Here is a 17,283-nt window from a genome sequence, read left to right on the forward strand (position 1 = left end):
TCCACATCTTCACCAGGATTTGATATTGTCAGTTGTCTTGGATTTTCACCATTCTGATAGCTGTGTAGTGGTATCTCCTTGTTGTTTTAACTTGCAATTCCCTGATGACATATGATGTGGAGCATCTTTTCATATGCTTCTTTGCCATCTCTATACAGTTAGCCCTCCATATTCATGGTTCTGCATCCATAGATTCAACAAACCACAGATCAAAAATATTTGAAAAAAATTCCAGAAAGTTCCAAAAAGCAAAATTTGAATTTGCCATGTACTAGCAATTATTTACATTGTATGTACATTGCATTGGTCATTGTAAGTCATCTAGAGATGATTTAAGGAATATAGGAGGATGTGCATAGGTTATGTGCAAATACCGTGCCATTTTACAAGAGGGACTTGAGCATCCGCAGATTTCAATATCGTGGGGATTCCTGGAACCAGTCCCTCGCAGATACTGAGGGACAACTGTATCTTCTTTGGTGAGGTATCTGTTCAAGTCTTCTGCCCATTTTTAAATTGGGTTGTTTTCTTGTTGAGTTTTAAGTTTCTTTGTTTTTTGTGTTTGTATATTTCGGATTCAAGTCCTTTGTCAGATATGTGTTTTGCAAATATCTTCTCCCAGCCAGCAGCTTCTCTTTTCATTCTCTTAATGGTATCCTTTGCAGAGCACAGATATTAATTTTAATGAAGTCCAGCTAAACAATTTTTCTGTCATGGGTCATGCCTTTGGTGTTTTATCTGAAAATTCATTGCCGGGCTTCCCTGGTGGCACAGTGGTTAAGAATCTGCCTGCCAATGCAGGGGACACAGGTTTGAGCCCTGGTCCGGGAAGATCCCACATGCCGTGGAGCAACTAAGCCCATGCGCCACAGCTGCTGAGCCCGTGTGCTGCAACTACTGGAGCCTGTGTGCCTAGAGCCCATGCTCCGCAACAAGAGAAGCCCATGCACCGAAATGAAGAGTAGCCCCTGCTTGCCACAACTAGAGAAAGCCCGCGGGCAGCAATGAAAACCCAATGCAGCAATCAATCAATCAATGAATAAATATTCATTGCCAAACCCCAGGTCCCCTAGAATTTCTCTTATCTTCTAGGAGTTGTATAGTTTTGCATTTTACATTTAGGTCTGTGATCCATTTTGAGTCAATTTGTATGAAAGGTATAAAGTTTGTTTCTAGAATCACTTTCTTTGCATGTGAATGTCCAGTTGTTCCAGCACCATTTTTTGAAAAGACTGTCCTTTCTCCATTGCTCCTTTGTCGAAAATTAGTTGACTCTGAGTCTAGAGAATTTTCTTGAGTACATGAATGAATGAACAAGTGAACCAACCAACAGACCCCAAAACACTCATATCTGTGTAAGCTTTGACCACTCAAAGTGCTTTTACCAACATTGTGTGTTGGATATACCAATGATTCCAAAATGCCCCGGAGTATAGGGTGAATTTTCTTATGCCTGCATTTGCAGAAGAGTACTATGAGTAATGTGCTTTAGCATATGAAAATAATGACCCTTCTTGCCATCGGTGGAACAAGCTTCTTGTGTTGTCTTTTTAGTTGTGGTGACAAATAACATCATGTTCTATTTTCTGATAATCTTCAACCACATCTTTGAAATGAATAAAGCTAAGTGAGTGTTGTCTTGGTTAGGGTAGGAAGAGAAATGAACATCTAAAATTTTTGAGCATCTTCTGTGAGCCTTGAAATGGGCTCTTTACAAGTTCTATCTTATTGAGTACTCATCAGAGCACTATGAGGTATTAATATTCTCATTTACACATGAGGGAAACTGAGGCTTAGCAATGTTGCATAACTCGTGCAATATCACACAGTTTGCCCTTTGAACCCATGCATGCCTGATTCCAGAGTCTGTGCCTATTCTTCTACTTCCCTCTGCCTCTTGGGTTGCAGGTGGTTAACCTAGTACCTTTGGGTTCGTGGGCACTGAACTGGCAGGGAATACAAGGTGCATGTGGATTTGGACAGTGAAGATGAAAAACTGTATTTCTGGTACTAGCTGTGGGTGCATGTCCCCTTTTCTTAAAACTGCATGCAATTAGTTAATAAGCAGTTTTATCACATATTTTCTATATGTGCATTTAATCACCCCACAAAATATAACCCCTATGAAAATACATACAATAAAGGGAAAAACATGCTAGATATGAAGGAAAACATGTTTAATTCTTCAAAATAAAATTTGATGGTAGTATCATCAATGTGGTTATTTGGGTAGTCTAAACTTTCTCTATTTTATGTCTCAAACTGCAAGTCCTTAAAGGTGGTTTGAAAAAATATGAGCAAGTTTCCTTCTCTAGATTCAGGTCCCATGAAACTGACTTGTCAGGTGCAATTCTTCTGCAGATATTCGGGTCACAGAGCAAGGGGTAATGACTCCTGTGTGCTAAGTCTGCAGCTGGAAATCAGGCTTTGGCAAGAACACAAGTAATTTATATCTTGTATAAAGGGAAAAGTATTGTCTTATTTCAACCAGAGAGTTTGTTAGCATGACTGTTTGTGTGCATTTAGGTATTCAAATACAGATGTTCCACAGTGTTTCCACTGTGGGAAGCAGCTGCTGCTTTTCTAGCACAAAAATCTCAAAGAGATTAATATACAAAGGCGGTGTGAACCTTAGTGGCAAGTGCAGCATCTGCTTGAGGTGGGGCCTGTGATTCTCCACAGATAATGGGTCTTCAGATTCTCCTTAACAGTCTGAAACCATGTTTCAGATCTAAGCTTATTCTACAGGAACAGGAACAAAGACAAGTGATTAATTTGTAATTCACTTAGCTGGTAAATATCATCACATGTTATTTGCCCAGCGGCTGTGAAACACTGGTCTTCATTTCCTGTGGCAACTGATAGGAATATAGATGTTTGGTCATAATGACTGATGTTTTCGGTGCCGTTACTGGCTTCTGCTTGGTAACAGAGCTCAGCCCAGCCAGCTTGCAGTCATAAAACATCCATCCACACCTTAGTGACGCATTTACAAAGAACTTTACGGTTTACTCAGGACACTCTCATGCACTGCTTTATATGATCCCATCCTCACCCTGAGAAGTACATTTGCTGTCATTATCAGAACAGTTTACATATAAAGAAAATACTTTTATGTGTAAAGTAGTGAAGAAGTGGAATGACTTATCAGGGTTACACAGCCAGAGCCTCTGACACGAAATCCTTTTCTATTTTTATACTACATCAAGCTGCCTTTCTAGTTTCAGAGGCTATGATGTGTGCTTCATAAACTATATCATCCTTTCTAGAGATGCCAGTTTCTAGGACATCTGCATGAAGAGTCTCAGCCTGATAGTGCTGCCTGTCACAGGAAGGTGCCAGGGAAGAGCTAATGCAGTAATCCTTACTTCTTCCCTCACACCCTAGAGGGGAAATGCCCCAATACTCCCTTTCCTTATGTTTGGAGAGCTTCAGCAAATGAGCTCCTCTGTCTCCCTGGCATTTACAGAAATGAAGAACCAGAAGCAGAAGATCCCTGGGCTGTCATTGGGAGTTGCCATAAACCACAAGTTTCTAAGAACAGTGATGCCTGGGGTGCTGTGCCTGCCCCAGGCCTTATAAATCTATTCCCTGCAGTGTTCAAGGGCTCATTACCTCCAACCAGATCAACTGTTTGGAATTAACTAGTGAATTATTTATGGTTTACACATTTGACAGAGGCTCATGGCTAAGTTTGAAAACACTCAGTTCCTGGCTTACTGCTGGGACCCAGAAACATCTGTCTGGAAAACAGAGACTCAGAGAAGTTACGTTTCTAAAGATCCCAGAGTAGTAAACAGCAGTGCAGTTTTGAACCGTGTGTGTCTGATTCTAAGTTAACTGGCTCCATAGTGAAAGAGCCATGTGTTTTACTTTGAGGGCAACAAAGATTTGTAGATGGGAGGTTTTGTGGACTGTGTTCTGCTCTCTAGCCTGGCTTGGGTACAGAAGGACGCCAGAGAGTAAGGAGGGGAGGGCCAATTACAGGAGAGGAAAGAGACTGAGTCCCTGGGCCTGCAGCAAAGGAGGAAAAGAGATTGTCAGACATGGGGAGGGGAGTTGTGAGCAGTAGAAAGGCCCATGTGCAATGTGCTGACAAGAAGTCTTAACCTCTGATCCCAAAGAGGTTCACAAAGTAGGAACCTGAGGCCGATACACGTCCAAGTGGCACGCTCTTTGGTGACATCATTGCTGCTTCTGCCAGAATCACATTGCTACAGGATTGTGATTTTCATGGATTTGTTTCTGCTCTCTACCACTCAGAAAAAGAAAAAAAAAGTGCATTTCTAAGTGTTTATTTCCTCTCTGTTTTCCTCAGTCGTTTTGTTGGAACATCTGTGAAATGATAAAAGCAACTTAAAACTATATGGAACCTTTTGCAAATACACAATTTGCAAGCATTGTAAAGATGGTCAGTCTCAGTTATTTTGATCAAAACTGCTATTTCACAGGCAAAGAAATAGGGTAACAAACCATTCACAACTATAAAATATGAATAAAAGTGTTCTGAAGTGCACCGACATAGAACACGTCTGATAAAGAAATACCCTTTACTTCAGGTAGGAGGGCCTTCCTTCATTGTTATTCCCTAGCCTGGAGACCCTCGTGAAGATCACTTGCCTACTTGTGGCAGAGTGCACCCTTCGTTCGTGGCTCTAGCTGTAGGCACGGTGTGAAGGAAGGGAAGGATAGGCAAGTTGCTGAATGAAAAGAAGGGCAAGAGAAGCTTGGTGTAACTTCCCTGTTATGTCTCTGCAAAGGAGTTAGAAACTAAAGATGAAAATCTAAAACTATCTGCATTTGGTGAGATTCTAGAAACTGTAACATCTTTGTTATTTTTGTTTCCCTTTGGTTCACTATGCCAATATAGTCATCTTCATTAAAACCTTTAAAAAGGCAAAAAGGGCTCATGTTCTTTTCTTTAGACAAGAACTGCTTGAGTGGCAAGCAGTGTGAGGGGACTAGGAAGAGAGCATCTTTCTGCACAGAGGCTGAGATCAGAAGAGAGAGCCTCTAGGCAAGAAAAGCAAAGCTCGAAGAGCAATGTTAGCCTAAAAAGCGGTGGTGAGGCCCCGTGGCGACCACCCTATTCAGAGATGTAGTTGTAACTCCCCTGTTGTTTTCCTCTGGGGCTCATCAAATCTAAGCCCTTCACAGTAACGAGCACTGATGAAGTCACATTGAGGGAACAAAGATAAGAGAATAGGACCCTTCAGTGGGTCCTGGGTCACAAAATTATCAATCATCCTTCTAAACATTTCCCTTGCTAGTAATGTATCCATTTGCTTTGGGAGAAAACAAGAATTGAGAAGTGCCTAGGTTGCAAAGAGCCAGGCATGGATTTCTGCTATGAATTTCCTGTGCTATATTATATGTAATAATTAATTTTGATTTTCTTCAACATTTTCTTATACTGCAGAGGTTCATAGCTATTAACAGAGATATAATATCACAATATTAGAAATGTCCAGTCTTTACACTAAGGTGAAGGTTATATGGCACACAACCTGTTTCTGTGAGATTCGGTATTGAACGTTACTGATTAAATTGCCATTGTCTTTTGTTAGGAACTTGCTGTTTGGATGTGCTCTTTTTCAGTACTGCATAGGTCTGCAGAGGGCTGATAGAAACACCGCTGGAAATAGGATTGGATGGTTACAGGGAAACTCTGTAACGTTTTATCTGGTGAAACAAACCAGAGCCATTTTCTGATGTGCCTTCTTTTCTCTGCCTTATCCTTTCTCTCCAGGCAGCCTCATCAGCCCTGAGCAGTCTGGGCCATGTGTACACAGCCATTGGAGATTACCCCAATGCACTGGCCAGTCACAAACAGTGTGTTCTTCTCGCCAAGCAATCCAAAGACGAGCTTTCTGAAGCCCGAGAACTCGGCAACATGGGAGCTGTGTATATTGCCATGGGTGACTTTGAGAACGCTGTGCAGTGCCATGAGCAGCATCTGAAGATAGCCAAGGACCTGGGCAACAAGCGAGAGGAGGCCCGCGCCTACAGCAATCTGGGCAGTGCCTACCACTACAGGAGGAACTTTGACAAGGCCATGTCTTACCACAACTACGTGCTGGAGCTGGCCCAGGAGTTGATGGAGAAGGCCATTGAGATGCGGGCCTACGCTGGCCTGGGCCACGCTGCCAGGTGCATGCAGGATTTGGAGAGGGCGAAACAGTACCATGAGCAGCAGCTGGGCATCGCTGAGGATCTCAAGGACCGGGCTGCAGAAGGACGCGCATCCTCTAATCTGGGTAAGAACAGGATTGCTTGCAGGACCCAGGGGCAGGGCCATGGGCTGAAAATAGCTGGAGTAACCCACTGTCTTTTACAGGAATCTGTGTGTTTGTATTCAATAGAATCTCCTCATTGTGTGTGTTGTATATTTCCTTCAGATACATTTCCTTGGAGCCTGCCTGCTCTAACTCACAGGATCCTTTCTGTCATCACAGTGCTCTGAGGATTAGAACTCTGAAATACTGGAAAAACAAAACACCCCAACCTTTTAATCTGTCTAGAGAGAAGAGCAATCAGATTTATCTAATTAGAGAGGAGGGGGATGAAATGAGACAAAGCTATGTTTGGTTTAAATGAAAGGGAAGCTGCTAGGAAGTCATCAATGAAAGGGAATTTGAGAGGTTTTTTGTTTAGAGGGATTTCTTTACGTGGTGACTTTAACCCCAAAGGAAATGTATTTTCTACCCCTCAATGTATGTGTATTCACAAATGATATTGATAGTTATGGTGTAAATGTAAAATAATTTTTGAAAAATTTAAATAAGGTAGATTTGTAGTCTGTGTTTTGATAGTACTTGCTTACAGTTAAGACACTGATAAATTTGGGGGAATTTATATGGAATGGTAAGAAGCAACAAGTATTAGTAACTGGCTACTTTTTAGACGATATTGTTACCTTTCCTCTGTACCCAGATAGATGTGGGTACCTAATGAATGAAAGAAACGCGTGTTCAGAAGTATAAGATGAACTAACGCGTGTTCAGAAGTATAAGCTGAACTCATCCTTGCGCCTGGAGCCCATGGTTTGTTGTGTCCACAGGGACTCAGGGTGAGGAGAGAACAAGGAGACAATGACCTTATTGGTGTTAGTGTATTCTTAGCGGATATTAGTGGCAATGCAGTGTAAAACTCAGTCCCCTTTTCTTATGTGACCAACAAAACCTTATTTCTCTTTATATAATTTTAGCACTACTTCTCCCTCCCCTCTACCTCTGCGTATTGTAACCAAGTGTTTTGTGAATATGGTTGTTAGAAAGAGTCTGGGAAATCCCTGGAGATGATGCTGAAGATGGTCTTGAGATCAGAATGAGAATCTAGAGAGTCTAATAATAACTATAGAAATAAGTTCTTGGTGTGATATATTCATTCAACAGATTTCAAGTATTTATTGAATCGTTACTATGTGCTAGTTACTGCAGTAATTGCCTTAAGTGATAGAGAAGTTTGAAAAAAAAAAAATCCTTGCCATCAAAGAGCTTATAATTTAGTTAGGAAAATAAGACTAATACATAGGACAACAGTGGCCTCCCTACAAAGCAGTGTTAATGATGTTGTGTTGCCGTGAAATTTCCAGAAGGGAGGCCCTGAGGGCTGGGAATAGTCTGGAAAGCTTCTTGGAGAAGATGACACCCAGGTGGACCTTGAAGGATAGCTGAGATTTGGCCAGAAATGGTATGGCATTGATGGCAAGGGGTATGTGAAAGAAGGCATTTGATGCAATAGGTTGGCGTATCTGAGGGATGGTGGCATGATTAGCCTTCAGGGATGTGCTAGAGGATGGTAGAAGATTATTATGAAAACTAGGCAAGGAATTGCTAGTGAACAGGAATTCCTGAAGGTTTTGAAATGTAGGAGTGAGAACACTGACTAGAAGGAAGACAAGTCAGACAGTGGCACATAGGATAGGTTGGAGGGCTTGGAACCTGGAGTGTAGAAGGCTGTGCTTATTGGACAATTCATATTTTCTCTATTATCTTGTGTCAGAAATCTGTCATTTTGATGAGTTGTATTTATTTTCCAAAGACTTTGTTCATTTCATCTAAATTGTTGAATTTATTGGCATAAATTTGTAATACTTCCTTATTTCCCTTTTAATGCTTGTAGGATAGGTAGTGATATGCCCTCTTTCATTTCTGTTATTGGCAGTTTGTGTTTTGACCCTGTACACCTCCTGTCCCCCTTTTCTGTATCATTCTAGCTAGAGATTTATCAATTTTCTTGATCTTTTTAAAGAACCAGCTTTTGCTTTTGTTATTTTTTTTTCTATTGCTTACCTATTAATTTCATTTTTCTGGTCTCATTTTTATCATTTTATTCCTGTCACTTTCTTTGGGTCCTCTTGCTAGCCTCTCAAGGTTGAAACTTAGGTCATTGATTTTAGACCTTGCTTATTTCTAATACAAGCATTAACAGGTATAAAATTTCCTATAAACAGTGCTTTAGCTGCATCTCATAATTTTTGATGTATTATGTTTTTATCTTCATTGGGTTTAAAATATTTTATAAAATTGTGATTTCCCTTTAACCCCTGTGTTGTTTAGAAGTGCTGTTTAATTTAAAACATGTGGGATTTTCCTAGATACTTTTTTGTTATCAAATTCTGGTTTAATTCCATTGTGGTCAGAGAACATGCTTTGTAGGATTGCGGTAGGTGTCTGTAGATTTTGTCTAGGTCAAGGCAGTTGACGGCGTTGTCCGGATCATCTTTGTCTTTTTTGATTTTTTTATTTATATGTTTTGTTAGTAGCTGAGAAGGAAGCTGTTAAAATCTACAGCTGTTAGTGTGGACTTGTCTTTTTCCATTTAATTCTGTGAAACATGGCTTCGTGTACTTTGAAGCTCTCATTGGGCAAATATTCATTTATGATCATTTTTGTCTTTCTGACAGTTTGGCCCTTTTATCATTATGAAATGTCCCTTTTTATCATTGATCATGCCTTTTTTTCTTGAACCACTTGGTCTGATACAAATATACTCACTCCTACCTTTTTATGCTTACTTTTTGTATTTTCCATGTTTTTTCTGTCTTTACTTTCTATTTCTCTGCATCATTAGCTTAACTACAGATAACATCTACCTAGGTCTTGCTTCTTTATTGATTTTCACAATTATGGCCTTTTAATTAGAGAATTTCATCATTTAACATTTAATATAATTATTGGTATTGTTGGATTTAGGTCTGTTATTTTACTGTTGGTTTTCCATTTGTCCCATTTATATTTGTTCTCTGTTCTTCCTTTCCTGCTGTCTATGGGTTAATTTAGTCATATAAATTTTATTTTAACTTGTCTATTTGCTTTTTAGCTCTGTCTTTGCATCTTTTTAATGGTTGCTCTAAGGATGACATTAACTTTTCATGGTTTACTTTGAGCTACCATTGTACCACTTCCTGTAAAATGTAAGTACCTTATGACCTTGTAGGTCCATTTACTCCCTACTCCCTTTACTTTATGCTGTAGTTGTCACATTTATTGCTATACCTTTGTTCTTTTTAAACTCCACAGTACAATGTTAGTTGTTTTGTTTTATATTATCATTTTAAATAATTAAAAGGAAAAATAATGTTTTCTGTTTATCTGCTTATTAATCTATTTCTGGTACTTGCATTTACTCTTAAAGATATGAGTTTCTATCTGGTAACATTTCCCTTCAGCCTAAAGAACTTCACGCAGCATTTCTTGTAATGCAGGTCTGCTAGTGATGAATTCTCTTCATTTAGTTTACTTTAAAATATATTTATTTCATCTTCATTCTTAAAGGATATTTTTTCTAGATACAGAATTCTAGGTTGGTAGATTTTTTTTTTTTTAAATCTTTCATCAGTTTAAAATAGTCTTTCCAATGTTTTTTGGCCCCTGTTATTTCTGATAAGAAGTCAGTGGAATTAGTAATCTGTATGGTGTATGCTTATTTTTTCTTGACAGTTCACAAGATTTCTTCTAAATTTGGTTTTCAGCGGTTTATGATATGCCTAAACGTGGCTTTCTTTGTATTTTTTTCCTTTCTATGATTCTTTGAGCTTTTGAATCAAAAGATATATATCTTTCCCCAAATTTAGGGAATTTTTACCCATAATTTTAAAAATATTTATTTTTGTTCACTCCCTCTCTCCTCTGTTTATGTCTCTGCGTTACTTTAGGCCTTTTAATTTTGTCCTATGTATTGCTGAGGCTCTGTTCATGTTTTTAATTTTTTCTCTGTATTCTTCAGGTTTGAAAATTTCTGTTAATCTTCCTTTAAGTTCGCTAACTCCTCTGTCATCTCCAATCTTCTGTTAAACCCATCTAGTGATGCAGAGTTTGGGATTCCCCAAGACTTCTCTCACTTCTGACATCAGTAGCAAGCAGGGGTCACCAAGGCCACCCTCAAATTCAGTAACTAAGAGGACTCACAGAATTCACTGAAAGTTATGATACTCATGTCTATTGTTTATCACAGTGAAAGCATGCAGATTAAAATCAGCCAAGGGAAGAGGCACATGAGCTAGAGTCCAGGAGAGTTGTAAGCACAAAGCTTCCAGTTGTGTCATGGATGGTGCTAACTCCTCCAAGCAGCAATATGTGACAGTACGCACAGAGACTCCCTTGAGCTTTCTTTTCTGAAGTTTTTGTTGGATCTTGATCACATAGATATGGTTGACCACCTGCATGGGTGACCTTAGTTTCCTGCCCCTCTGGAGTTTGAGCTGAGAGCCCCCACTGTAAATCATATTGTTAGCATCGACTGTCTGGCATGGCCAATGCCCTCAGGTAAACAAAGACTCTTAGGCTGGGCATTCTGAGGGCTTAGAGGTTATCTCCCAGAGCCAAGAGCAGAGGCTGGACCTCTCTGGGCAACGTTAATTCTTTACTGCATTAGTGCATTTTAAAATTTAGGTGTATATTATATTTTTAGCTCTAGAGATTCCATTTGATTCTTTTAATTAACATTTCAGTTTTCCTGCTAAGATTTACATGTTTATTCATTACATGTATATTTTCCTTCACATAGCTGGCCCTAGTTATTACAAAAGCTTATAAAACCTTGTCTGCTCATTCCATGTGGGTCATCTCAGAGTTAGACCCTATTAATTACCTATAGTTAATGTTGTTATTTTTTAACAGCTTGATTGAGATATAATTCACATAGCACACTATTTATCCGTTTAAGATATGTAACTCAGTGGTTTGTAGGGTAGTCACAGAGTTGTGCATTGATTGCCTTTTGTTTTAAGTTGTTAGTCATATCTTAATATACTCCTTGATATGGGATTGTATTCAACATTGTCAGTGATACTTTGTAGAGACTGGATTCTGATACATTTCTCTTAATAGTATTGATTTTTGTTGTTGGTGTTTTACCAGTTAACTTAATTCAAGCTCCAAATTCTGTCTTCTCTGTGGTGGATGGCAGCTGAAATCTCTATTCAGGTCTTTCAGCTTTAACTGAGCTCCTTAGATTTGGCCTTGCACATGCATATGTCATGAGTTAAACAGAGATTTGTGTAGAATTTATACTTAGAATTCAAGGCTCCCCACTGTGGCTCTCTCTGGTATTTTTCCTTTAGTTCATCAAGCCAGAAAGACGGTGTGTTTCTACCTGAGTTTTGGCCTCAGCACATGGCACTAATGGGATTTGTCCTCTGGCATTTCAAAAATGGGAAACTTACCCAGTGCCATTCCCTTCTGCAAAGAATAAGCTCCAACCTCCCTATGGTTTCTCATTGCTTTAGGTTGCATGCCAGTGTTTTTAGGTAAATTCTTCCCTCTGTCTCCTCCACACTGGCCCCATGCCCCCTCCATGCCGGCCCTCCTGCCCTGTCAGACTTCATAGTTGTTATCTATAGGAGGGTGAGTCTGGCTATTCCTCCATTGCTGGAAGTGGATCTCCTCCTATCCATGTTTAACCCATTGCAGTTTGATTTGCACCTTTTGTCCCCTGAAAAAGATCAACAGTGATCTGATGGCTCAGCTGAGAGATCTTGTGACAGTTCTAAATTTCCCTAATCAGTATGCAACATTTGGCAGGCTTTACTAACTTTTCCTTGAAATTCTCTCTTCCTTTAGTTTCTGTGAAGCACTGTGCTGATTTTCTTCCTGGCTGCTCTTTCTATACCATCTTCATTGGCTTTTCTTATCCCTCTTTTTAAAAAAAATGAACAATTTTAAAAGTTAAAAAAATGGTACTTACTTTGGTAAAAATTCTTATGGTACGAAAGTGTATGAAGTAGAAAAAGCATCCCCTTACATACCTTCCTCTATCCCACTCTTCAGAGTTAACTACTGTTAACAATTTGGTTAGACTCTTTCCAGACCTTTTTACTATGCACATAAACACATAGTAGTGTAATCATATATGTTAATATATACATGTGTGCGCAGATTGTTCCTTTTTTAAAAACTTGGATCATAATGTATATGCTTCTCTGCCACCTGCTTTTTTTATTCTACCTTCCCTCTTAGGCTTCCTCTGTGTCATTATTCAGATTCCCTACATTATTTTTAATGGCTCTTTTCCATTGTATTGCCAGTTGTTAAACGTGGGAGTTCTTGTCTTTTGTTCCTTGATTCTTTCCCGTTCTTTCTTTGTATCTCTCTCTTTATCATTTTTACCACCATACCTTCAACTACTGCTTCAATGTGCATTGTTTCTAAATCTGTATTCACCAGCTTTGTCCTCCTGCCCGAGATCATTGTCGCATATTCAACTGCCTGGTGGATGCTTCATCTGATTTTCATGCTGATCTGTCCAAGTTTGTGAGTCCAAACGTGAAATACTTTTTCCTAAATTAACTGCTTCTCCTAACTTTCCTTATTCTGTTGATGACAGCCCCATTCTTCTAGTCACCTCTATTAATTTTCTATTGCTGCTGTAACAGATTGCCACAAACTTAATGGCTTCAAATAACACAAATGTTTTCTCTTATAGTTCTGGAGATCAGGAGTCTGAAATCAGTTTCACCAAGCTAAAGTCAATGTTAACAGGCTTGGTTTTTTGGCCCTAGGGGACAGTCAGCTTCTAATGGCTGCCTGTATTCCTTGGCTTGTGACCTCTTACTCCAACTCCAGAGTGCATCACTCCAGTCTCTGCTTCTGAGTCATCATATTGCCTTCTCTTCTGTCCCAACTCCTCTTGTATCCCTCTTTAAAAAAAAAGAAAAAAAAATTAATGTGATTACATCAAGACCACTTGAGTAATTAGAATAATCTCAAGATCCACAATTTAATCACACCGCCAGAGTCCCCATTTGTCATGTAAAGTAGCATTCACAGGTTCCTGGGATTAGAATGCAGACATGGGGAGGGGGGTGGGGAGATCATTCAGTCTTTTATACCATCTTGACTTAGAAATCTAAAGCCATCATTGATTTCTTTCCCCATCCCATTTTTTTTTTTCAGTTGACACTCAGTCTAACAGTTGTCAAGTAAATATTCTCATTAAGGTTTTTTTCCTTCCCTTGCTCATTCCTGGTTGCCCAGTCTGTTGCAATAACCAGCTAGTTGGGGTTTCTTCACCTCCCACATCTCCTCCATCTCACGCACCAAAAGTAGACTGACCTTCCTAAACTATACCTTAAAGTGGGGCCTATCATGATTTCCATTCTTTAATTCTACTCCTCCATACATATTCTTTACTTTACCAAAACTGTGTTTTTTCATCGTCCCTAATCTAGCCACACTGGCTATGCTTTCTTGCTTTAATATATTTTCTCAAGCTATTTCTTCCACTTAGAAGAACTTCTGTGTCCCTATCGTGCTTGCCTAAAGCTTACCCATCTTTTTAAGATTATCTCAAATACTGTTCATTTCTTGAAGCCTCTCTTGAAAACAAGATAATTTCTTTACCTTGTCTGAGTCCTGAGTCCACTTTTAAAATTTCTCTTATTCTATTTCTATTCAGTCATAAAATATGGTTATTTATGTACTTGCATAGTTACCTCCACTGGATTAAAACTTGATAGAAGTATGAACAATATTCTACTCCATAGTGTCTCTCTCTCTGAGTATAACCCCTTAGACATAGTGAGTACTCAGTAAGTATTTCTGTGGTTAGACTAAATGAGTCAAAGCTAATGCCAAGATGTTGTGCCCTGGTGACTGGAAGACTAGTGGTTTCTTTGGAAAGAAGCAAGAAAGCTGAGAAGAGGAACTTCCCCAAACTAGTTCCTTATCAGATGTGGTAAGTTTGTATTGTACATGCCCAGTATGTGTTTCTCTCAATGTAACATGAGCAAATAGAACTGGAAACAAGTGTTAAGATGGCATCATCCTTGGGCTTCCTAGATGGCGCAGTGGTTAAGAATCTGCCTGCCAATGCAGGGGACACGGGTTCGATCCCTGCTCCAAGAAGATCCCACATGCCATGGAGCAACTAAGCCTGTATGCCACAACTATTGAGCCTGCGCTTTAGAGCCCGTGAGCCATAACTATTGAGCCCGTGAGCCATAACTGTTGAGCCCATGTGCTGCAACTACTGAAGCCCACGCACCTAGAGCCTGTGCTGTGCAACAAGAGAAGCCACGGCAATGAGGAGCCCACGCACCACAACAAAGAGTAGCCCCCACTCGCCACAACTAGAGAAAGCCCATGTGCAGCAACAAAGACCCAATACAGCCAATAAATAAATAAATAAATAAATGTATTTAAAAAAAAAAAAGATGGCATCATCCTAATGACATCTATGAGAGAAGGGAGAAAAGCCAGTCAGGGAGACTGAGTCAGGATCACTGAGGGTGGAGGTGATCTAGGTAGAGTTCAGGGAGAAGAGAGCTTCAGGATGTGGAGGGCATATCACTTACATTAAAGAAGCCAGGGAGAATGAGATTTGAGTCACTAAAAAGGTTTTTTGATATTAGAAGCTTTCTGTGCACATCTGAGGGGGAAGTGGATAGAGCTTATGGAGATTGAGAAAAAGAGAAGGTAGAGGTGACAAGAAATCTTTGTCCTTTGGTGGTCAGCATATACTAATATTTACTACTACCTTTTAGTTGCTTTAAAATAAAACAAGTAGAAATGATTTAGACTCTTTAGATTTCTTATGAACAACAAAGAAGAGCTTAGTTGTTTTCTAAGTATGTCTTACTTGTGAAAATAATGCTAATGTAAATTTTGGCTTGGAAAATGTCCATCTTTTCTTTTATGCTCAAAACAACTGTAGTTGCATGACAGTATTTCTGTAGCCTCTGGTTTTTTGGTAGCCTTCTTCTTGGGTTTTTTTTTTTTGGGGGGGGTAGCCTTCTTTATGGTTCTATTTTAGGCAGTTTGGAGTCAAATCTCAGTTAGGCTGCAAAGTAGGTCACTAGAGTAAAGCATCAGTTAAAGTCCTCTCTCTCTGATCATCCCAGGTCTTCTCATTCACTGGGGAGGCAGGCAGAAATGCCTCTCATTTTCCTTTGAGGTAAACTGCAATTAGGAAAGTGAGAAAGGAGATAATTAGAAGGATGGCTACTTCCTCCCTCCCTCCTTCCCTCCTTCCTTCCTTCCTTCCTTCCTTCCTTCCTTCCTTCCCTTCCTCTCTCCCTCCTTCTTTCTTTCCTACTTGCTGTCTTGTACACTTGCACGCGCTCTCACTCTCTCTCTCTCCCCCTCTCCCTGTCTCCCTCTCTTTCCTTTTTTCTTTCTCTCTTTCTTTCTCTCTCTTTTTCTCTTTTTCTTCCTTCCTTCCTTCCTTCCTTCCTTCCTTCCTTCCTTCCTTCCTTCCTTCCTTCCTTCCTTCCTTCCCTTCCTCTCTCCCTCCTTCTTTCTTTCCTACTTGCTGTCTTGTACACTTGCACGCGCTCTCACTCTCTCTCTCTCCCCCTCTCCCTGTCTCCCTCTCTTTCCTTTTTTCTTTCTCTCTTTCTTTCTCTCTCTTTTTCTTCCTTCCTTCCTTCCTTCCTTCCTTCCTTCCTTCCTTCCTTCCTTCCTTCCTTTCTTTCCCTTCCTTCCTTCCTTCCTCCTTCCTTCCCCTTCCCTCCTCTCCCCTCCCCTCCCCTTTCTTTCTCTTTCTGGATGAAGATGACCACTTAGCTTGCCACCATTCCCCTGGAATACATACAAAAGTGAACCCATTTTAGGAGCCACTTTCCATGTGCAACAGTGTTAGAGCTGTTCTGTTTCTAGTATTGGGTCAAACATGAGAGATGGAAAGTGCTTCCCACCAAGGCCTAGGGTGAAATATTTAACAATATCTTTATGGAAAATAATTCAAAAATTTAAAATATCTGTACCCTTTTAGTTAAAAAGACATCTGCCATCTAGCAAGTAGCTTATTTGGGAAAGAAAGGGAAATGGGACTAGTGTTTTTTTAAATTATTTTATTTGTTTATATTGTAATATAGTTGATTAACAATGTTGTGTTACTTTCAGGTGTACAGCAAAGTGATTCAGTTATACATATACATGTATCTATTCTTTTTCAAGTTCTTTTCCCATTTAGGTTATTACAAAATATTTAGCAGAGTTCCCTGTGCTGTTATACAATAGGTCCTTGTTGGTTATCTCTTTTAAATACAGCAGTGTGGGACTAGTGTTCATTAATTCATTTGTTCACGTAATCATTCATTCTTTTGCTCAACAAATATTTATTGAACATTAGTTATGTGATAGGCACCGTGCTATCTTTTATGGATAAAACTGACATAGTTCCCATCCCCATGGAGCTTATGGTTTTTCATTTAACAAGCATATATTGACAAAGTCTGTGTCACATATTTATATTCATTTTCATATTTAATCATCTCCACAAACCTATGTGGAGAGTATTAATTAATTTTACATATGAGAAAATCACAGCCCCGGTAGGTTAAAAAAATCTTGATGCATTTAGTTTTAAGAGACCTGTGGCATAAAAGACTTATTAAGATCTCATAAAATGATGCTTAGCCTCTTTTTTTCCATGTTTTCAAACCAACCTGGGAGTCATGTGTTGAAGTAAAAGTTTGGTAGCAGTTCTGGTGGGTGTACATCATTCCTCTGATTTGCAGTGCAGCAAAATGATAGTCACCAGAAATGGTGACTCTCAGCTGTTCTAATTCTAGGATTTAAGAAATATCATCTAAGTAACTTTTATGAAAATTGTACTTAAAAATTAAATTCTGGCAACCTAAATCAGAAAATATTGAATTCTCAAGGAAAGGTGGAACAGTATCACATGTTGTATACATAAACACATGTTGCACCTTAATTATATAGTATTCCTGATTACATTTTATGAATTAAATATTCAGTAATACTCTGAACACATGTAAAACACAGTATTCTGAAAAACCTTATAATAAATTTCTTTTGTAAGGGAAAAAATTTT

The 17,283-nt window shown here is 39.2% G+C and overlaps 1 protein-coding gene across 10 annotated transcripts in view; it reads left to right on the forward strand.

The window, feature by feature from the left end:
• The window catches only part of TTC28 (tetratricopeptide repeat domain 28), a 586,106-nt gene that overhangs the window by 409,307 nt on the left and 159,516 nt on the right, over positions 1 to 17,283 (forward strand). For all 10 annotated transcript variants that reach the window (XR_009055063.1, XR_009055064.1, XR_009055062.1 and 7 more), the window contains one exon: positions 5,750 to 6,257. Coding sequence is in view for 6 of the 10 variants with exons in the window: in XM_057745050.1 (XP_057601033.1) it covers positions 5,750 to 6,257 (508 nt within the window). In the remaining 4 variants the exon portion in view is untranslated. The remainder of the gene's footprint in view (positions 1 to 5,749; positions 6,258 to 17,283) is intronic.

The sequence above is a fragment of the Hippopotamus amphibius genome, chromosome 8 (genome assembly GCF_030028045.1).
Source record: "Hippopotamus amphibius kiboko isolate mHipAmp2 chromosome 8, mHipAmp2.hap2, whole genome shotgun sequence".
Lineage (NCBI taxonomy): Eukaryota > Metazoa > Chordata > Mammalia > Artiodactyla > Hippopotamidae > Hippopotamus > Hippopotamus amphibius.